At 42.5% G+C, this 22,734-nt stretch overlaps 2 protein-coding genes across 3 annotated transcripts in view; both read right to left on the reverse strand.

Annotated features, from left to right (window-relative positions):
- Positions 1-14,917, reverse strand: part of LOC139349664 (disintegrin and metalloproteinase domain-containing protein 11-like) — a 28,179-nt gene extending 13,262 nt beyond the window's left edge. For both annotated transcript variants that reach the window (XM_070990616.1, XM_070990615.1), the window contains exons 1-8: positions 14,557-14,917; positions 14,092-14,243; positions 10,763-10,839; positions 10,183-10,249; positions 3,710-3,792; positions 2,828-2,885; positions 1,120-1,183; positions 221-360 (exon numbers count right to left, since the gene is read on the reverse strand). In XM_070990616.1, coding sequence (XP_070846717.1) covers positions 221-360; positions 1,120-1,183; positions 2,828-2,885; positions 3,710-3,792; positions 10,183-10,249; positions 10,763-10,839; positions 14,092-14,243; positions 14,557-14,614 — 699 coding nt within the window. In that variant the 5' untranslated portion in view covers positions 14,615-14,917. The remainder of the gene's footprint in view (positions 1-220; positions 361-1,119; positions 1,184-2,827; positions 2,886-3,709; positions 3,793-10,182; positions 10,250-10,762; positions 10,840-14,091; positions 14,244-14,556) is intronic.
- A 1,636-nt stretch (positions 14,918-16,553) lies between these two features.
- Positions 16,554-22,554, reverse strand: dbf4b (DBF4B-CDC7 kinase regulatory subunit). Its single transcript, XM_070991111.1, has 11 exons — positions 22,405-22,554; positions 22,106-22,297; positions 21,741-21,791; positions 21,548-21,617; positions 21,204-21,268; positions 20,952-20,991; positions 20,775-20,820; positions 19,635-19,766; positions 19,305-19,443; positions 19,068-19,201; positions 16,554-18,937 (listed from the first exon to the last, which is right to left on the reverse strand). The coding sequence occupies exons 1-11, from the start codon at positions 22,552-22,554 to the stop codon at positions 17,431-17,433; spliced, it is 2,526 nt and encodes an 841-aa protein (XP_070847212.1). The 3' UTR covers positions 16,554-17,430.
- Positions 22,555-22,734: the final 180 nt, after the last annotated feature.

The following is a 22,734-nucleotide window of genomic DNA, read 5'->3' on the forward strand; positions in this document are numbered from 1 at the left end:
TTTTTCTTTTAACTTATCTTGGCATTCCACTTTCATTAGCATGAAAGCTGAGACAGGCTATCAGGACGTGTGTGGCTATTTGGCATCATCTGACAGTCTGTGAAATATTAATTGTGTTTGCATATCTCAACTCATGGTGACACTTGCTGCAACGCAGGCGACGTGCTCCTGGCGAGCCATCTGTGTGAGCACGTGGAGGTGCGACGGTCTGAAAACTGACTTGTCTCTTTGAGCGTCTCAGGACTTCTGCAAAGACGGGCTTCTCCTCTTCAGACCAGCCGTCTTCATTCTTCAGCTCCTCGTCTCCTTCACTGTGGCCCTTTGTCTGCCCCTCAGGCTCTGTGCTGTTCAGGGAGCATCCTGGAAACACACGCACACACAGAGTAAGTGAGTGTGAGAGAGAAAAGTGGCGAGTCATCAGTCCAGGGATGGATGTAACCATGTATTTTAGTCCACCGATCTGCTGGAGAAATCAATATCACACAGCCAGCTGAGGAGAGAGGAGGAAAGAGGAGAGTGCAACTGGCCGAATGCAAAGGGAGAGAGGGGTGAGGAGGACTGGCAGGGGTTGGGTGACAGGAAGGAGAGGGGGAGATGAATTCAAAGAGGCGGACGAGTGTCAGGGACAAAGAGGAGAGGCGGAGAGGAGGCAGCCAAACGAGACGTTGAGCAAGGGCGAGGAGGGCAGCTGGACAACCTGAGGAGGATACTGCAGTGTGTGTGTGTGTGTGTGTGTGTGTGTGTGGGAAGAAAGAGAGAAAAGCTGCCAAATAGCAGACTCGCATCACAGAACATTTGACTGTTTTATATGATCCAATGTCAAGCACAAGGCTGAACATGTTGTCTCTAATATATAACAGCAAGCAGCAGGAACGAGCTGCCGGCTCCTGTTGGCTCTCATCAAAATGTCATCTTTTAGCAACAGAACACAGGTGGAACCACATCACCACGAAAGTCGATAACTTGTATTACAGCTGGATTTCAGGGGCAGATATTATGTCACTGAGGTTTAGGATTTAGAAATTAGAGGGCAGACAAAGACATAAGGATTTTGCATCCATCAAACTTTTATCTTTGCATTAGAAGAGAGCTTCTCCGTAAGCCTGACGGTGGTCCTACCTGGACAGGGAGGCGGAAAGAGGTCGATGTCCGGCATACGATAGACAACATGGTCATTCTGCTCCTGAAAAGCATCATAAGAGTGTGACAGACAGAGAGAGGAAAGAGGAATTAGTCTTTTCTCTGCAGCCGAAAAGGCTGAAATGTAATGCTGTCACTGAGTTCAGTGTTAAATAAAGTTCATTTTATGTTTGAACTTCTTAGAACGGTATTCAGAAAAGCCAATTTTGGGTTCAACATCCATGTCTGCCTGAACAGGAAAAGGAATTCCAGATATAAAAATGTTAAATTTAAGTAAAACTTCACATCAAGCCGAAAGAAAAACCTGCGTCAGACCACAGCAGACAAGCAAATCACGTCAAAGCAATAATCTTTAATGGTGACAGAGTCGGTTGTTACTTATTCCACGAATGTCACAACAGGAATAAGAAGTGATGACAGTTACTAAGACTGAAGTAAGACTCAGAGTTTAAAGAGAAGAAAAAACCTTTTGATATTCAAAACGTTTTAAGTGGTTTAAGGTTTTAAATGATCAAAAGCAGCAAAGTGTCATCAAGGTCAGAGAACTGTCACAATCCCATTCCCACTTTTTTCTGTGGTAATTGTGAATTGAAAAGGAATGAGTTTGTCCAAGTCCAAAAAAGTTGGGACAGGAGCAACTAAAGACTGGGAAAGTTGTGCAATGCTCCAAAAACACCCGTTTGGAACATTCCACAGGTAAACAGGTTCATTGGTAACAGGTGATAGTATCATGATTGGGGCATCCTGGAAAGGCTCAGTCGTTCAAGTGAGGATGCAGTGAGGTTCATCAGAGCATGAATATACAGACCTGAACAAATCCTAGTTGTAGCCTTAGATTTACTAATACCAAAAGCACTATTACAGAAGTGATGACATCCCCTCAAACGAAAAGAAAACATGCTTTTAAGATCGTTAGAGCCTCGAAATGACGTCCTCTCATCCTGAACTTTAGTCCTCAGCTGTGCGAGAAAGTGCTGCCGTGTCCTCTGAGGCAGAGACGGCTCAGGAAGGAAAGTGCTCTGATGCATAATTAATCAATCACTGGGTTGTCATAATGGCAATAACACTACTGGACACTGTGCTACACTTGAGCTGGGGATAAATACTTTATGAAAATGACCCATCTGAGACAGGGAGCGAAAGAGAGTGAGGGAGTTTGAAGATGAGCTGGGAGGCATTGATCCATCCCTCCAGTCTATGTAATTGAGCTGTACTTCGATTACCGTGTGCCTTAATGGAAGAAAAGCTCAGCCTCTTTCACTCTAAACGCTTTCCTCCCACTCCCACCAGTCACACATCTATTTCTCTTAAATACTAGATCTATTCTAAAATCAAGCTGGAGTATTCTCTCTTCAGAGATTATTTTAAATGCCTCCTCTCTCCGTCCCGTCTCTGCAAGATGATGTCTCCCTCAGATATGAGACAGGAGATGTGTTTCAGCAGAGGTGGATTGTGTGTCAACTCAATACTTTCCATACAGCAACTCAGAGATAGAGTAACGCTGTCTGGACTGACGGTAAGTCATGGAGAGATATGGAGACGGAGAGACAAAGTGAGACTGTGGCAGCTTCACTGTAAAGATTTCAACCACATTTTCATGATGATTGATTTAAAGCCAAGAAACTAGACGTGTGCGTTTTTACTAATAATCCGACTGGCTGATCCACTTTGCCGGGTCCTAACTCACCTCGCCAGTACCGACGGGTTCAATGCCATACGAGAAGTTCCCATCAGAAAACATCCCCCTGAAACAAACAAAGCAGTGTGCAGTGTGTTAGAGTATGTCTCTGGATGTTTGTGTCCGTCTGTGCTGTTGGAGGTGGATGACTGGATGGCAGGAGAGGTTAGAAGACAGAAAAAGCTCTGCATATACTACCTATATGCACAATAACATATGCACAATAATGATGGATCCTTATATTTCATCAATATATTTAATAATAATCAAACATAAATCAAATATACGTTTTGCTGAAATCATGCTGTTTAATATTTTAAAGGAATAGTTTGGTTTTGGGAAATATGCTTATTCGCTTTCTTCGTCGTGAGATGGGAGCATTGATATCATTTTCATTTCATGTCATTTTCATGTGTACGGTAGAAATATGGCTATAGCTAGAAGCCAGTTAGCCTAGCTCAGCATTAATATTAGAAAGAGGGAAACAGCTTGGCTCTGTGCAAAGGTAACAAAGTTTGTAGCTCACTAATTAACACATACCTTATTTGTTAAATCTTTAGAGGTGCTGGTGTGTCGATTTTCACACTATGCTAAGCTAAGCTAAGCTAAGCTAAGCTAAGCAGCTGATAGCTCACGCACACGTGAGAGAGCAAATAAGGTTACCTCTGAAAATGTCAAATTAGCCATTGAATTTTTCTGTGTTGTTTTCAGACTAAAAATGGGAAAATTGATTTCCTACTTGAAAAAAAAAAACAAAAAACTAGAAAATAACAGAGTTCCCAAATTTAAAGGAAATCTCTGACATTTGAATCACATAAAAATACAAAACTTTACATGTCTAGATTTCAGGCAATGTTAAGTGACAATGTTAACGCGACATATTCGACTTACTGTAGGCCGTGGCAGGTGGACAGAGCAGCCCAGGAGCCCGGCAGGCCCCGCAGATGCCCATGGTAGTAGCAGTGCTCTCCACCCTGGAAACAGGTCATAGTTTACAGTTAGACACTGAACTCTCCATCAGCCAGTAACATGTTCACTTCAAATTTCAGAAAATGAAACCAATGCTGGCTGTAAAAATCACCCTGCCTCCATACACAAAGGGCAGGTATTTACAATCAGCCGGGGGCCTCCAGCCGACCTGCTGGGTCGGCTGACGGGTATCAGTGCCTACTGTATGACTCAGCGTCCGGGAAAACCTACACCCACAGAGGCTGCAGCGGATTTCAGTTTCTCCAATAACAAAAAAAAACTGTGCATATTGTGTGTTTGTGCATTTGAGTGATGGAGAGAGCCATTAAAATGCAAGAAGGGCATAACAATGCACTCCCTTCAAACGATATGATTTAATAAGAAAGTTAGGTCTGTGTATGCATTGACCTCAATATTGTAAGTAATAAAACCCATTGTTTTGATTTAATCAGTGAATTTAGCAACAAACTTCATGATGACAGCGATTTCAGTTTCCTGTAGCACAAACGCTCACAGCCAGTAAGTAACCCACCTCAAGGTTACAGCGTGTAAGTGGACACTGAGGAGGTGGATTATACAAGGAATCATTCAGGTTCACCAACTTGGCAGGACACTGGATCTCAAAGAAAGACTGTACCTCTCACTTATACAGAAACCTGACTATAATGTTTTCCTGCTGATGCTAATGAGTTTTTAATTCAGAAAAAAGATACCATCACAAAAACATAATTAGAGTTATATGTGTTGATTCAGCATATTCATTATAATAATTAATTAATACAATTATTATTTTATCTCCTGTAAATATTCTGCCACCAGCAGTTGGTTTTAGCTCAACATTTTGTTGCTACTAGCCACGTTCCTGTAGCAGTTTAACTGACATTATCAAACTTAGCCTTTTGAATTTACTGTCGGCTCTAAAGCTAATTAGCAAATGTTAGCATGCTAACAACTCAACTAAGATTGTGAACATGGGAAACCTAACCTACATGCTTAACACTAATACATGAGTCTTGTCGTCATGAGCATACTGATGTTAGCATTTAGCTCCAAGTACAGCATCAGAGAGCTATTAGCATGGCTGTAGACTCTTAGGCATTTTACAATATATCTGGACTGATTCTTATAATCTAGGCTATTTCTGCTTTGTTATCTCTATCATTGAATTTGTGTCCAACACAGGTTTACCAGTTGTTCACAGTCAACCAACTCCTTGTCTTCAATGGCTAATGGAAGTGTGTTTAGCTAGCAACATAGCTACACACGGTGAGGGCAGAGGAGTTAATGTAAAATTTAAAGGTTATGAATGTACAATAACCTGTAAAGCAAAGCATTTTCCTTGACTTTAGAAAACTCTCCCAGTGCTACAGAAGACATACAACTACTTTTAAGCACTGACCTCTGAGATTGACATGTAAAATCAGTGGAGTGTCCCTTTAATAGAGGATAAAATCACAAACTTTGTCCATGTCCATGCCAGTTTCATCTGATAATTTCATCTTGGAAGAACTGCTCTGAGATGTTACCTGTACACCTCCTGCTTCCAGATACCTCCACCTTATTATTCATAATCCCCCAGAAGGATCCAACTGGATGATCATGTTTTGAATATAGTGTTTCCACGCTGCCTCTCAGAGTACAGGAACGATCGGATTACGACAATCAGAGAGGAGACTTGCCGCTGTCAGTCAAGCGACACGTGCATGAGTTAAAATGTGTGAGCAAACAAAAGCAGTTGAGAGGGAAATAAGCTTTGCGTGGCAGACAGAATTACACTCAGGAGAGGATTTTTAGAATCAAGCAGACTTCATCTAAGTGACTGGAAATTACAGTCACGTGTGTTTGTTTGGAGCTACTGAGTTGGATCTACGAAGTGTGTGTGTTTGTGTGAGCAGTGTGTGAAAGAGAGGGTCAGTTTCAGGTGTTTGTAATGAACCCCAATAAGTCATGTCTGCCACCCGAGCCTGCAGTTGTCTGGCACAGCTGACAGACCAAAAAGAGAAGAGGCAGTGTGGAGCTGCTGTTCTTTATGCTTGGTTGACCTTTAGTCTGAGCCGCAACTCAAAAAGTCAAGTGCACACTTGCAAAGATTAATTTGACATTGCAAATAAGACCAGCACGGCTCATTCAGTAACAATGAGCTGTTTCTGAGCATTAAGTGGCTCCATCACTGGATCTAAAAATTAAAATTAAAATTAAAACTGCACACGAAATAGTCAGCCCTGTTCCTGTCGATGAGAAATCAATGGCTGCCCTGGCTGTCTGTCTGTTGTCTGTCAACTACGGCATCCCGCTTCATGTCAGTCACTGTCACCTGAGAGAAAGCTAAGATCAGAGTTTTCCAGCGTGGGGGAGCTTTAAATGAGGCAGCATCTGTCTGTATGTCCAGCGTGATGTCTCATATCTCAGACGACATAATGCTGGATTGCATTTAATGAAATGTAATGCAGTTAGTTTTGATGTTTTACACTAATCTCATTACATGAAGGAAGCTGTTAAAATTGCAAACTTAAAAGGCTATAATGGCTTCACCACCAGTTCCATGTGAAACTGTAAGGCTTCGACTTACAGACGGGTAAAAAGCGTCTGCTTCAAAATCAAATGAGCTGCCAAATATTCGTGTATCAACGCCACTGTAACTGATGAGAAATTTATCACAATTTCTCTGCTTGAAGGTCTTCGTGATGCAAAGATCACAAACAATGTTTCTGCAAAACTATCAATAACAAGTCAAAGGACTTTACAGACTTGCTCTGTGAGGCTGCTTTGAGCTAAATGCTAACAACAGCATGCTAACTTGCTTACAATGACAATGTTAAAATGCTGATGTGTTGCGGGTCTACTGTTTTCCATAAGCATCATTTTAATATAGCGCGTAGCATGCTAACATTTGCCAGCTAGCAAAACACATAGCACATCTGGGCCTGTTTGGATTGCCATTAGTTTTGCAGGTTTTTGGTCCCTTGATCATTTAAGGAATCGGTTCAAAGCTGTGCAACAACAGAGACAATTAACTAAATATAAAAAACACTTGAATTTAGTCCTCATATTTCTCACAGAGCTTGTTTAGATTCAGTGTCAGTTCATTTGTTGAGGAGGAAAAGGACTTTAATCATTCATACCGAATAGGGAGACGTCCCACAGCACTTAGTCCGGGGCAAGATAATAAATAAATAAAAGGTAGGATTACAAGGCTAAATGGAGGAAATCAAATTGCCTAACACAGCAGACACATGCTGACTTTGAGGACTGAGTGCGCTTCTCAGAGCAGATGTATGTGCTCCAAATGAAGGCCACTCACACAGGCAAATAAATCAGACTGTATCGAAAATCATGGATTAATACTGAAATATCACCAGAGCTCGGAGGACAGGGACAGGTAAGCAGGACAGACGACATAAAGGGTGAGTGACAATATGAATGAAATAAAAACTGCTTGCACCCACAAATGAAGGCAAATAAAAAGCTACGTCCTGCAGAGTCAGGAAGGATTCAAATTGACAACATAAACTAACTGAATTAGAAAAGCCGGAGTTCACTCGATGTCTGGACTCAGCATTGTTGGGCCGAGAGGAGCGGAGGAAAGGTAATGAAACAACAGGAGCTAATGCAAAGTGAAAGGATGACAAGACACAACAAAAGCATGAGTTGGGAACATCAGACGGACGTCCTCAGTGAATAAGACGAGCACGTTTATTCCCATACGAGTTTTTCAGATACAATAAAGCCACATGAAGACAGACTGAATAATTCAACAGTGAAACTATTCAAGAAGAAACATTAAGAGATTTAAATGAAAACTTTCTGCCCACCTCCCTCTGATTGTGTTTGATTGCAGCTAAATCAGCTACTGAGGTTATTATTCACGAAGCAATGCTGCAGCCTGACAGAAGGAGGTAAACACTGTCTATTGAGTCATTAGCCTGTGAATGACTGGTACTGAGCTGAAGCCATTGTTTTCCTTCATTGATATCTTATGCTTTCAACCAATCAAAATATACAAAAGAAAGAAAATCTGCTGATAGTCAGGAATCAAAGAGGCAGGTATTCAGCAGAACACTGTCAAATATATAACAGCTCCTATTCTATCCAGCCCATCCTCGACCCTAATTCAATTCCTCTTTCAGTCGTGTGTCATTGAGATTCAATCCGAACAAGCCAGTCACCCACTCAGTGCAATAACACGGATCCACGGGGACCCATAAAAAGGTGACACACAAAGGCAGGAGCAATTTATTGGTGTGTCAGTAAAACTAAATAAATCAAGCTGGGGACGGAGGTGGTGGGGGAGGGGGCTGCATACACCAGGTCCTTCGTCCTGCATGTAGAGAGGAAAACGTCCATAAAAGCAATTTGTGCCTGTTTATGTGTACTAGAAAATTTGCAGGTATTTACATACGTTTAGCTCGCACAGCAGTTCAGCCATGTATACATAACAACTACTTCAAGACTTAAAAAGCAAAACTGACTGAATAAAACGTTTGTTTTCCCCGTTAACACCGTTAACATTTCCCTGACTAATATTAATTCTGCCATATTTATCTAAATGTCATCGATTTGTTTCTCCTGGTGGACAAAATATCTGCATTAATGAATTTATTTGTACCGTATTTCTGAATCTTTCAAAAGCTTTTGATGCAGAGATTCTTCATTAAGTAAATTAACTGCATTAAAATCATCTTTATGACTTACGGTTAAAAATTCAAAATGTCCAACACAGTTTTTTATAACTTAAATAAATAATGTGCCAAATGTGTCCAATAGCATCGTCCATGTTACAGCAGCTCACTCAATACTTACAAAGCTTCCAACAGATATAAGATGTTTTAGGTCAATGACATGAGCAATGTTTCATTTTTTATTTTTGACAGACATGTTTTTAGGATCCTTTAAAGTTATTAAGAATAAGAATTTCAACCAAGACTGAGTGATCCATTTTGCAGTTGAATATAAACTCTTAGCACCTTACGGACTTACAGCATGGATCCCTTTCTCAGAATTACAGCTTCTCGTCTTAAAGAACATGTATAAACTGAGTTTTTCTAACATAATCTACATTCATCTTTGATATTGTTTTCAATTATATATTTGGAGACATAGTAAACAAGTTCATTTGGGACTTTTTCTTCTCCCTGCACATAATATTCCACATTTTTTATGTGCTGTTGTCATTTGTTTGATTTTAACTTGTGAAAATAAACCTCTAACTCAGTGATTGTGCTGTTACACATCTGGCTTCAAAGGTCAGGGCAGAGGGTGGTTCTGGGATTCGGCTTTGGAAACGGACATGATTTGAATTCCCATCACGACACGACAAAACAGACACTAGCTGCTGCTGCTGCTGCTGCTGCTGCTGCTGACTGCTGGTACCCATGGCAACCATGTACTGATTGGTCAGGTGGTCTTTGCCAGAGAAAAAGAGAGTGAAAGCGAGAAAGAGAGAGAGAGAGAGAGAGAGAGAGAGAGAGAGAGAGAGAGAGAGAGAGAGAGAGAGAGAGAGAGAGAACAGAAGGGACAGAGGCTGAAATAAAGCAGAGGATACAGACAGACAGGTGGTGTGGTGGTGAGAGTCAAGCAGCCTGTATTGACTGCCTGTCTCTGAGACGTGTAAACAAACTAGACCCAGAACATTATTACAGAGAGGGCAGCGTGCTCAGATTCATAATGCACGAGAGAGAGGACAACAACAACAATCCAATCATCAGTCCGTGTATCGCTGCAGCTAGAACGCTGTCTTTGGACTGATGGGTGGAAGAAACCAGAGCATGCAGCAGAACAGCACAGTCAGCTTCCACACACCTGAAGCAAAACACCTCCACGGCCATTTACACCGTCCTCAAAACATTTGAAAACATTCGCCACTTCTGTGAATTCCTACCTGCGGGGCAAGATTAAAAAGTGCTGCTGCTAAGTCTGTTTGGTTTCACTCAGAAGAAATACGCCCATTGGAAACATGTTCAAACAAGCCACACTGTAGTAGGTACTGACACAGTCAATTTCTATCAAATCAGCTGTGACGGAAAACTAAATCACTGACTTCTATTCAATTTTGACAGAAATGAGCGTGTCAGCATTTAATGAGTTTATTAAAGGAATGGTTTGGGAAATGTGCCTTATTTTCTTTTTAAATATTATGAGAAAATTTTATATAAGAATATATCTAGTGGCAGGTTAGCTTAGCTTAGCATAAGGAAAGAGGAGGAAACAGCAAACCTGGCTCTGTCCAAAGGTACAAACCCTTTAGTGCTACAGACTGAGGTGTAAACTGGTGCTGAGGTTTTGAGGTGGTTTAGATAGATTTTGTTTCCTTTGGACAGAAACAGGGCAGCTTAAGCCAAGCTAAACAGCTGCTAGCTTTTACCGTATTTACTGTACAGACATTAGAGAAAACTTACCGTATTCTGCAACAGCTGCCCGTCCTCGTCATAGTGACGCTCCACATAGTCTGTAGACAAGAGGTTGCTGGAAAGAAGAAGGACAAGTGAGAAAAGCCACATTTAGTCTCAACCAAAATTCAGCACAAGGCAAGATCGAAGCACTTTGTGACTACCAGAGGCCATTATGTGTCATTATTCATTATTATGATTTGCGCGAATAGAGATCAGCAAATTGCTGATTCAGGAGTAAAACCCAAATGTGTGAAGATTCATTTATTCTAAGTGCTTAAAAGCCTGTGAAAGGTATTACATAAATTCAGCCCATTAGAGCAAAATGTGTGTCGTGTGAGAGGAGGGGGGAGGGGAGGTATACATGTAGAGTGTCGTTTAGCCTGCAGCCAGTTCGTGTAATGCCAACGTAAAGCACATACAGCACGATACTGTAGGCAGGCGGAGAGACGGATGAGGAGAGACCGGCGGCGAGCGAATAGATGTGAGTACGCTCATGTCAGTGACTGCTGTAAGCAAAGCATCAAACACTGTTTTATGCCTCTGTGGGGCAGATGCATGCATGCTTTGCAGGCATGTGTGGACTTACTGGTTGAGTTCTAGGTCAAGGATGAAGGACGTGCCAAAGGCCTCCACCAAGAAGCTGCTCTGGGCCAGATGGATGGGCTGAGGGAGGGATGGGAGAAGGAGGCATAAGAGATAGAAAAGACATTTATTAATTTACTGAGACACTGATTTAAGTGGCAACAAAAACTCAGAGACATTGAAGCTGATTGATTACATCTGTTGAAGGTTTCCAGGAAAAAGAGATCAGACAATTTTGTTCACTTGAGTACATCGATGTAATCATTAAAAATCATTCTGCTCCGATCTCATTCTGCACCTATTTACACCTGCACTAAAATGTGTTTTTCCTTATCCACATACAACACTTGTGTTATGACGCATCAATCAAACTGTGATCTTAAAAATCCACTGGCTGTTACACTCGACAAGAGACAGCAAAATGTTCTTCCAAAAATCCAGGTGCTGGGTTTTGTTTTTTTGACGTGTTCCTCGAGCTGTTTCATCGTCATCCAAGAAGTTTATCTATTTATTATTAAGCTTTGCACTCCAATGCCCATTCAAGACTATTTTGAGTTTATTTGAGTGAGAGACCACTGCAGGGGATCCCTCTTCCAGGATGAAGAGGATACATGCAGGTGGAGCATGTGCAGAGTGCACAGATGTAGCTGTAGTCAAATTACAATATGGAAAATGTCTCGTCTGTATCTCTCTAAGTCAAGGTCAGACATTCATTTTTACGCTAAGGTTCCTAGTTTATGTCTCACAGCTCTGCAAGGAGGACAAATAGTCAGGGCATCGGCAAATAAACATGAAGATTTCCAATGATGTGGGGTAGAACACAAACTAAGCATAAAAAAGTACTTTAGATTAATAAAGACATCTCTCTATGTCATCTCCATGTATGGTGTTTGTCCCAGACACTGTCTCAAACAAACGAGACACTAATTTGTCGAGTATTTCACGCTTTTGGGAAACTGTGACTCAGATTTTGTGGGTAAAATGTAACAGAGAAGACTGATGGGTGTTCGGTATGAAATAATTTAACTAAAGCAATGAAGACTCAGATACTGAAGGGGCGTCTTCCTCCAGTAGCTTCTCCCTGAAGGCGAGACAGCCTCATCCATCCCTGAGGCTTTTTGGATAAAGCTTGGTTGTTGGGGCTCATCAGCTCTGGCTAACCTTGCTCCAAGGTGAACCCCATCCACATTAAATGACAGAGCTCTGTGGTGGCTCCCATCAGTACTTACTGGCCAGCTGCAAGGCAGGTCTCATTAGTATTACCATGCACTCTCTGCAAACCACTTAGTATCAATCTAAACCTCCACTGGGTCCATATACTGAACAATAAAAAGCCCACAGTGGTGACTGTGAGCAGAGATAAGAAAGCTGCATCAGAGCTCTCACTGTGAAGATTATTTATCGTGTCTTTTTTCAACATCAAATCCCAAATATTCAATTTTGTATCAGTATCTCAGCTCAAGACACTGAATCGTATAGTCGACTGAAACAAACAGGATGACGATTTGGACTATTTTACACTATAAACACAAAATACTTACCGGTTACAACTACTCAAATATGAACATAAGCTACTTGCTGTTGTTCAGATGAAAGCGTTATATAGGCTCTTAAAGACCTAAACATCGCTAGTTTAACATAAACAAAATGAGCTAATTAACCAGAAGCTGAAGCCCTGCTTGTTTTGATGAAGACGTTGACCTTCATCTTAGTTTACAGTAACACTTCCCGTTGAAGGAGCATAAAGTACCAAACAGGGTGATCGTCCTCATTTTTGCTCTGCTTTAGACCAGAAAGAGGTCATGGGAAAGAAATTTTAACCTTTTCTGTGGCCTTTGAAATTTGAGATGGTGAACTTGTTAGCAACTGGCTACCAATTTACTTTTAGCTCTGTTTTTGGTGTCCACAGCTCCAGAGGGAACTATCTGGATCTTTAGTGGCTAAATGCCCCATCCTTCACTAGCTCGTCGCTAACTGTGTCTGTCTGCCGTTTGGTGCTGGGCAGGTAGCGTACAGTTGGTTTATTGGAGCCGTTTCTCTTGCATATTAGCATTCGCTTTCTTTTGAATGTGTAGCTTACAGCTCCTAGAGGGACACTGGAAGGACTCCACCAATTCTACTTGACATCTAAATTCACATTCTGTAGCATGGCAGCATTCAGACATGGAAAGCAACGCTACACATCTTCCAGAGAGCTCCGACGGTCTCAGAGAGAAAGATATCATGAGACACTGACCTCAGAGGGTAGCTCAAGGTCAGACCTGTGTCATATCCACTGACCGGCCAGCTGCTGACTGACAGACAGTGTTCATAGCGAAGGTAACGAGAGAGGACAGGTAGAGGTGTGAAATATTATCTAATGGAGTGGAAAGGAAGAGGCAGCTAAAGGAAGGTGGGGGGTGGGGTAATGAATTTTCTGCCCTGTTATGGCCTGTGCCAACTGGGCATTGTGTGTGTGCGTGTTGTAGTAGGAGTGACACACATGACCTCAAAAGGGGGGACAAACAGGAGCAGAGTAGGTAAAGGCTACAGATTTAGAAATCAGCAGTTTTATTGTACATGACTGAATATACAACTGTGTTTTTCTCTCAATTTTCAACTTTCAGCTGGTTTATTTATCTACTTTTTAAATTCCATTGCAGTCTCCCAGATGTTTTGTTTGGCATCTTTGTTTTATTGTAAAGGTTACAGGGTGGGCGAATGGTTGGGACCTCGCTGTACAGAGTGGGGACATACAAAATGCTGTATATCTTGATATGTGGCTATATTATTGGTCAAACTAGTGAAAGCAATAAAAAATTTGACCACAGAAAAAGAAAACAGCTGATTTATCCATTATCTAGCAACTAAAACATGAACATTTAAAATGGAAATGATTCTGTCCTGCATGAATAGAAGGCTGTAAAAAGAGAAATACATATCTCAATAAAATTAGCCTAAAAGCTTCCCTCATTAAAATGCGCAAACTGACACTTTTTCTATGATTTATTCTGCTCATCTCATTCTTTGTTTGGTAGATTTCAAGTTTCACTGAATTCCTGGAGGCTGTACAGTTGACTGGGATTGATTCATCATCTCATTTTTGTTGATGAACGAACCTCCTCCCCGAGCAGCTGAATCAAGGTCTACTCTTGGATTCAGTCCTCAACATTCGTGAAGCATGAACGCTCCTCTTTCCTGAAGAGACCTTGCTCAGTTTCATCTCATCATCTGCTGCGCAGACCATGTTGAACACTGGGATCAAATGAAGGGGAGTAATAATACAAGTGTGCTTAGCTCTGGTAGTCTGCGTGGATGGACGCGCACCAGGTGACACATGCAGAGTAAACCCACCTGCACTCCGGCGGTGTAGTTGTTGACCCGGGTGTCCAGGCGGCTGTGGAGCAGCTCCTCCTGGGAGTGGATCTGTTGCAGGAGCCGCTTGGGCTGAACGACTTCTTCTGCGGGCGGCAGCCTTCGCTCCAGACTCACCCATTCCCTCAGACCTGCAGAGGACACACGAGGTGGTTCAGTGGAATAAGCACAATGAGACGCCTGAGAGCAGCCCAAGCTATACAGAGCTCTAAATCGACGGTTTTTATGTTAAATGTCTTATTTCTGCCGTCCTCTTGCGGGATTGAACAGCTGCAGGTGAGCGGCTTGTTGACAGCGATGCAACAATTACGCGGTCCTTGATGTTGGATAGCGCATGTTAAGTGGCTGCAATAGTGGACAAAAACTACTCATTCTCCTCATTGTAAACACTGAGCATATGTTGCTTGTAATAAAGTAAATCTTTTGGTCAAAGCAAAGCTTTACCTGTCACGGCGCACCGCGCACACACTGCAGCGAACAGCAGGCATCTCACAGCGAGCATGATGCTCACATAGTCCTAGTGATTTCCTCGGTGCAGCGCCGTTAAATGAAGTGAAAAGAGGCGTGAGCGGAGCTGAGGCTGCGGGACTGTTGTTGACAGTGAAGACAAACAGAACAGCTCCCGCATCTCACCTCCTTTTCCGCCTGTGGCCACTTAAAAGCACCCTGGCGAGGCTCCCTCGTTCGGCTCCCACAGCATGGTGCGTGTTGGTGTCACCGAGCTCCGCCGCGCGATCGCACGTTTCGGCCTTTCTGGGCTCGCTCAAGGCAATGAGGCTGCGCGAGGAGCCGTGGACCTGGAGACAAGGAGCACGTGGGGCTTGGCGGGTCCACCCACGCTCTTTGATGACACCTGAAATGGTCCAAAAGTCGGTGCGGGGACCCGGGGAAAACAGCTGATAAACCGAAGAAACCCCACAAACTATAAATCACATTTATTTTCTTTCCGCGTTAGGAAACATGCTAATTGTTTAATGGAGAATAACAGCATAAAATGCATAACGCGTTTTAAATGGATGTGATATGGCGCTTTAATCAGGGTTTTAATAGCCTGATAAGCATATTTTGCTGTCTCAGTTGATTACACTAATGAGCAAACCTGACCAAAAACAGCTTAGACTGTTGTTTAGTCACGACTACGTATTGTGATAGAGAAAGCCTGCGAAGTTTGTTTTTGCTAAGTCCTTAATCACACGGATGTAAAACCTGTGGACTTCACTGTGCACTGAATGTCTCACACCTTAAATACTGAATTCTCTTCCTCTAAGCCAACATGGATGAGAAGCAGTTCTTAAAGAGAGCTTAGAGACATGGAAACATATTCATTTACAATAAAAACTGGTGAACTATTATATGACCGAGAGCTAGAGAAGAGCTGGTGAATGGACTTTCATATTCAATGAGTACACAGTGTTCACAAAGAGCTGTTAAAGAGTGATATTTCAAATTGTTACAGTCCCTGCTCTCATTACAACCTCTGCAAACACATTTTAGCCTCTTATATTGATGTCTGGAACCAATTCAAAGGGTCAAACATGACTACAGACTACAATCCATCAACCCCCCACACACAATCTTGTGAAATGGGAGTTTGTTGACAAATGCACAGACTACCAGAACATTATTTCGTGCCTTGTATCTCACTTGAACATGAACACTCAGCTCACTGTTTGCAGTTACAACATCACAAGGCACAATTCCCACATTCCATTCTTCTTCCCAGCGAAGTCTACACAGCACACAACAACCAAAACATCTCCCAAGTTAAAGGGTAAGATTGTTCTCCCTTCTTTGGGAGGACCATTGCCAGGACCCTTATACAAAGGATCTCTTCATACCAGCAAATCTAGATGGTTAGGGGTTACATAACAAGGCTTGGAGATAAGATATCAAATACTGTCCTGCTGATGAACAGGAAACATCAACCCTTGTTTGCCCTTGCTTCATCTTTCCCTCCCCATCTGGTTCTCATTCAGTCCATAAACAGCCTGCATTTAATAAGACCACAGGAAAAAATATCTTCAGTATACCACTTTGCTGTACGCATGCAACAACTTTTTCTGAACAATGCAGCACAAAATGTTAATGTTAAAAACATTTATTTCATAAAAACACTGTACAAGAAATGACACATTTCCTGAAGAGAACTGCAGGTCTTCCATACACTGAGATCATGTGGCGTTTCTCTTTGCTTGTTTCATTCTGCATCTGTGTTAAATGTCCATTTAAGATATTCAGAAGATGTTTTTTTGATAACATGGTTTTGAGTTTTGTCTGCTCCTGATGAGCGATGACAAGTCTTTAATGGTGATGTGGCCATACAGGGAAATTCTACCGGCCATGTTTGTGGTGTTTTGCCTGCCCAGTTTTTTGACTTGCTCAAATTTTGTTGATTTGGTTGGATTGGATTTTGCCATGGATAAGAAGGCTACATAGCTAAATGATGTGATATATGATAAGGAGGCTGCACAGGGTGCTTAATTTTGAAAACAGAGCAGATTCTCCAGACTGTTCCTGTGTCAGACTTCCCGCCCAGCTTGATCTGCTCTGTGCAGCTTCTGTCGAAAATAGACTTGTTGCGTATTTTAAGAGGAACAAGTTGCTTCTTGGATGCATCTCAAACGTGCTGCGGTGCATCTGGTAGATTCACAGGCATTGCTTAGAATGGCCAATCAACTGAGGCAGCCAAGTCGCCTCCGGAACGTGACGTATCATTGCCCAAGTGTACATAATGAACCTCCCTGTAGCTACAGCACAGTGCTGTGAAGCAGCTGTCTCTCCTTGACAAAATCCAACCTTTGGCCCACCTTCAAAAGGTAGGAAGTCATTGAACATCTCACAGGTTGTGCAAGTCTTCCACACACAAAGTCTTCATCAACACCAGCGTGAATGGGATCTGATCCAAACGCAGCACTTAGAGTAATTGAGTAATGCCCCCTTCAGAAAAGCCTCATTAAATTCTCAATACCACCGTGTGTTCCTGGACATAGCTGGTGAAACACTGCAGTCAGCAAGACATACAGAATATTGCTTGGCGTCCTGTGCACAAGGAAGATGAGGAGTTATAAAAATTATAATGGATGCCCTTCAAATTCATGGGGAGATGCAGACTCCACTATGTAACATCTACCACAACAAAAAATAAAATTAATATAGAAATCTGCACCTCTAAAAGCTCAAAATACTATATTAGCTTGCTCTAAGTTTGAGATATTTATTCAGTGTACATTTCATAGAGCTCAAGAGTGCTGCCCACTGTTTCTTGTGGTAGGATATGCAGCTGCAAAGACAAACACTCACTACTCAGGAAAATCATAATCAGTGCTGAACCTCAACAATCTGTACCACAGTCCTGGAAAACACAGAGGGGTCCATTTCTTCCCCACACAGTGACGTCCCCGGGGTTGACGGCTGAAGGACAGTGTGCAGACGTGACTCATAGCTGGTGTCGTGCATCCAGGTGCACGGCCTGTGGAGAAGATCCTTGTCGAGCTCGCAGCTCTGCTCGGCGGGCGACAGAGGAGCAGGGGCCGGGCCCAGCCGTAACAGCAGGTCACAGTCCCAGTCAGAGTCTGATGATGGAGAGAGCGTGGCTAAGTCTGGGATGAGGGCGGACTCGATGCACACGGAGGTGGAGTGGGATAGTGACCGTTGAGACTCCTGACTGGAAAGTGCACTGTGAGATTTGTCATTGTGAGACTGAAGCGGAGGATCAAAAGTCTTTGGTTTTGAGAAGGGTGGCCATGATGGCTGATCTGCAACAGTTGTGCTACCATGGCCTAAAATGTCTTTTTGATTTGGCACCTGAGTGAAATGCTGTATAGCAGGAACACACAACATGGTAAAAATCTCTTTTAAACCAAGTGATTCCTGAGTGTATGCCGAAGAGGTCTTTGGGTTATGGCAAGACTGTATCATCTGACTGGGGACCTTGTCAGATAATAAACAGCGCACGGGTGCTGCTATAATGTCACTTCCTGGTTTTGAAGATTTAGATTCAGTCCAGCTACCACTGTAGTCAAATTTCGCCGTCATTCTCCTCCTTTTGCTATGGCTGTGTTTAGGGCTGGCCGATCTACAGCGCTTTTTGGGGTTTGGTGCTGTCGCTGACTGTCGAGGGAGGGAACGAGATCGACGTGAAAGCAGTGTGGCGCATTCCAAACCATTGGTGGAACAAATGATCCCACTAAATTCTAAAAGACTGTCTTGGTTTGATCCCATTAATCCTTCAGCGTTTGTTAAAGGCTCAGAGGGAAGAAGCAGGGTAGAAATAGGAATTGTGACAGCTGGGGCAGGCCGAAACGCACTTTCTGCAATGTTCATTTCACAAGTGTGTCCTTCCACTGCCTCATCTGCAACATACTGTTGAGGACTGAGGACAGGGGGCTCTGAGTAAAGGCAGTCTGGCTCCATAAAGTGGGAGGGATAAGGGAGTTGTGGGCTGAGGACTGGAGGCAGGGAGTAAGGGTCAGGGCAGGGGGAGAGATGATGAGAACCAGGCTGCTGGCTGGCTGAGTCTTTGGCTTGTGGTTCAACATCCAATACAGGCATGGTTGGACTTGAAGCGCGAGGATGGCTGTTGAGAATCTGGCAGTCTCTGTCAGTGATTAAAGGCTGAATGTCAGCAGGTGGAGTGGCTGGATTTAGGATGGGAAGCTGAACTCCTGGTGATGGGCTGCCTGGTCCAGGGGCAAGAGGACCCCTAGTAGGGCTGGATATATGGGCAATAAAGGATGAACCTTGTCTCTGCAGGGCCTGCACAGCATGCTCCGTCTCAGCGTCGGTGAGAGGCTCCAGTTCTTGCACGAATAAGGGAGTTGGTGGTCTAGGAGAACAGAGAAAATACTAAAAATCCACCATTTGAAACACAGAAAAACCATTGCGGTCCAGTGAAGAAGCAAATTAGATAAATTTCTAAATATCAGGACATTGCTAGTTTAATAGTAAAAACTCACCGGTTCAGTGTTTCTTGTGTTTGTTGAGGTGGACTGGGGTCGAATCCCGGAACCATTTCAGCCACGAGTTGGTCCACTGCTGTGTAGTTTGAGAGATCCAGCACAAATGCACGATGCGCATCAGACTGCAAGTGCTGCAATGGACAACAAAGACCACAAGTCACAGATGTAAACACAAGCCAAACAATGAAGGAAACAAAAAATGTGTCCGGAAAAGTTACTCTTAAAGCTTCCCACCTCCTCCAGATTAGCGAAGGGTTGCTGGCAGCATTCACAGTAAGACAGGTCCTTTTTGCGTGGCTTCCAAGGTGAAGGGCCGCAGCTGAGAGGAGTTTGAGATTTGTCCTGAATGCTGTTTTCGACCTTTTTCTTCTCCCTAATTAACCAAGGAGAAATCACAATTGTGATAAATCTTTCATAATACTCTTTACTGCAAACTTTCTGAACAGACTGCAGTTTACTTCCTGTTGCATGGTTCTTACATCAGTGCAAGACTTGAACCTAACCTGTTCATGAACAAAAACAATGGCCCATACATATTCTGCAAATAATGCCAGTTAAACAAACCTCGTTTTATTCTCTCCGTGATCTTTCCGTTTTTCAAACCGAGGAGGAAGAGGAGATTCAAAGGGACTAAATCGGCCCAAGTACCACAGAGTGGGGAAGGTCATAGACTGCATATGCAAAGGCTTGTACTTCCTGGTTAGACAGCAAAACAACAGAATTTAGTACACAAAATTTAATAATTATGCATAGTGAAGTAAAATACTATAACACTGGCCATCTGAATGCAGGTAGAAGAATTGTACATATATATTATTATATATTATAAAATATGTCAAACCACTTCTCAAAACAGAGTTTGAGATTACACATCTGAGATCAACCCCAGAGAGACTAATATTCAAATGTTTGAGACGTCACGGGTTCAATTTCTCAAAACAATGACCTATGCATTAGCCAGAGCACTTCAATTAACTGAAATGAGAGGACAAATGAAAAGACCTGTTAGCACATAGAGATCCCCTGCAGGAACAGGCAGTGGAGCTCACAAAGCCCCATCAAAAAGAAATCGTATCCGCTTGAGCCCTGGGCTCCCAGGGAGCAGCATCACTGAGGGGGGCTTGTCACATTACACGATGGGACTCCTTAACAGGTTCAATTAAGAAAATCATCTAGACTGAAATGCAAGCCTCCAGAACTCACGCCCAGTGGGGCAGGAAGGGCAGAAACATGGGGACAGGTCACTGCCACTCATTGTGGTTTCACTGTCATTATGCATGAACTGCAAAAAAGGATTTCATCTGATACCAAACAACCATTACATGAACCTGGCCAAGCCTAAGAAGTTCATTTCCCTTTGCCGTGCTGAAATCTAGCTCATCTTTCTTGATTAACAGGAACCAAAAACAGAGGATTAAAGCAGGTATAACCGATATTTTAGACTAACAATGTATCAAATGACAATAAGAAAACAAGCATCAAGCTGATGCTGAGACAGTTTGCAGCTAGATGGTGAACATAGAGTATTTACCAGCTAAAGAGCCAGATATTTCCCTCTAGGGTTGGTAGATGCTTATTAATGCTTAATGCTCATCAAATGATCAAATTAATGCTCCACCACTACAGGATATATAAATGCACAACTGCACTGAACAACTTCGCCAAGGTTCAAAGGTGATAAAATGAATGAGGGATGAAACACACCTGCTCAAGTCTTCAATTTTAAGATAGGGAGACCGCAAAGCTCCAGCTGTAGACCAGGAGAAGTGCAGAGAAACAGAAACAGGAGCAGTTAAATATACCGATACGCTTATGGCCAGAGAAACACAGTATTGTTGGGAAATAAAGGCATTAGCAGCACATACGTATACATAAACTGACCTTTGACAACGTGAGAACCTTGTTGTTTGGAGTAAGTCCTCTGCATTAAAAAGAAAGTTCAAAATAAGTCTCAGTATATAAGAGCAAAGCCACATGTCCATCACAGCAATTCAATAGTTCTGTTTGTTCTTCATTAACCTAAACAAAGTTCATCACATTTTACACGTGAGCTTACTTAATCAAACTCCTATCTGTCCTGTCTCTAAAAATGCATTTTCACAGACAAAAAGACATTCAGCCCAAACACATTACCTCTGGCCTCTTGTGCACCACGCTGAAGCTCTCGCGAGTCAGCTGTTTCAAATATAAAAGGACATCTGATACTACATTAAGGAACAACATAATCCCGTCACAAACTGTTATGTGATTAAGAACGTGATATTTGCATCCTGGTTAACAGCCAGAGCTTGCATCAGTAAAACACAGCGACTGAGACCAAAAAATAAGCACTCACATGGTGCCATCTGCTGTTAGCAAAGGGTTCACTGCACTACAGATTTGAACACAGAAGCCAAATAAGAGATTGCAGCAAATAATGTTATTACTTTGATATGGAATCCATCTCTCATCACCACTCAATGTAGTCAAAAGGATACCATCCACATACAAAATCTTCACTCCCCATGAGCGAGCATTGGCCAAAACACTGCTCCTCTGGAGTCGTTCCTATAAGACAGCATCAAATAAAGGCAACAAACCGTGTCAATTTTCAGTGTATCACCAATACCTACAGAACAAAAAAGACAACAGATCAGCATGATAAACCATATTTTAGCTGCACTGACTCACATTGTTGCAAATGGCTTTTTCGAGCAGGGCCTTCCCACGGCTGCCACAAACCTGTAGAGGACAAGCAGCACAGATTTTCATTTCATTCTACCGGATACCTATTAGTAACATCCTCTGAGATAATGTCCAGACAATTTGGTGAATGCTAAAGCAAGAAATGGGTATTATAAACAATAAACAAATATATTAACACAAAAACATGCACATGGCAGTAGAAACAGAGGAGTTCCAGCTGATTTATAGTATGTTAAAATGCATACGCAACACCATATAAATTAATTCAAAAGAATCAGCTGGTAAAACTGATACCAATACCGTTGAAAACTGTACACGGTTTTAAAACATGCATTGGTGATGCTCAGTACCGTTGGTCTTGGAGTTCCTGGTCGCCGTTTCTCATTACTGAGGACACTCTCTCGTGTCATTATAGGACGTTGGGCATCCTCACTTGTTCCTGTTGCCCCTGCTTTGGTATCAGCACAGTTTTGCTGCTTCAAGAACTCTTGGCTTCCAGTCACAAGAAAGCTCACATCCTTATGCAGGAAACTCTCAACCCGCTTCAAATTAAGAAGGAGACACACACAAAAACTGTTAATCAGTTTCTGATGACAGACATCTCTCACAGTCATTCTGTCATAATGCCTTTTTATTCACACAAGCTTACCCCTCCAAGAAGAGTTATGGCCTCCAAAAGCAGGGCTGTCGAGCGTTTCCTCACACTGTCCAGGTAGAAGGTCTTCCCCTTTAGCTTCTTCTGACCAGGACACAGTGAGCCTAAAAGGCCTTGCACCTCTGCACACTGTTGGTGCTGCATGATCCTGGTGCAGTCAGGGAGCTTACAACTTAAGAGAAATACACCAGGATCCTACTTAATAAGGGAACACAAGGCATAAGTGTTAATTAAAAGTCCAATTAAATTAATTAACATTTGACAGAGACCAAATTAAAAATGAGATCTATCAAGAGACAGACAGTCCTTCTATAACCAGCTGTG

This window comes from Chaetodon trifascialis, chromosome 21 (assembly GCF_039877785.1).
Source record: "Chaetodon trifascialis isolate fChaTrf1 chromosome 21, fChaTrf1.hap1, whole genome shotgun sequence".
Lineage (NCBI taxonomy): Eukaryota > Metazoa > Chordata > Actinopteri > Chaetodontiformes > Chaetodontidae > Chaetodon > Chaetodon trifascialis.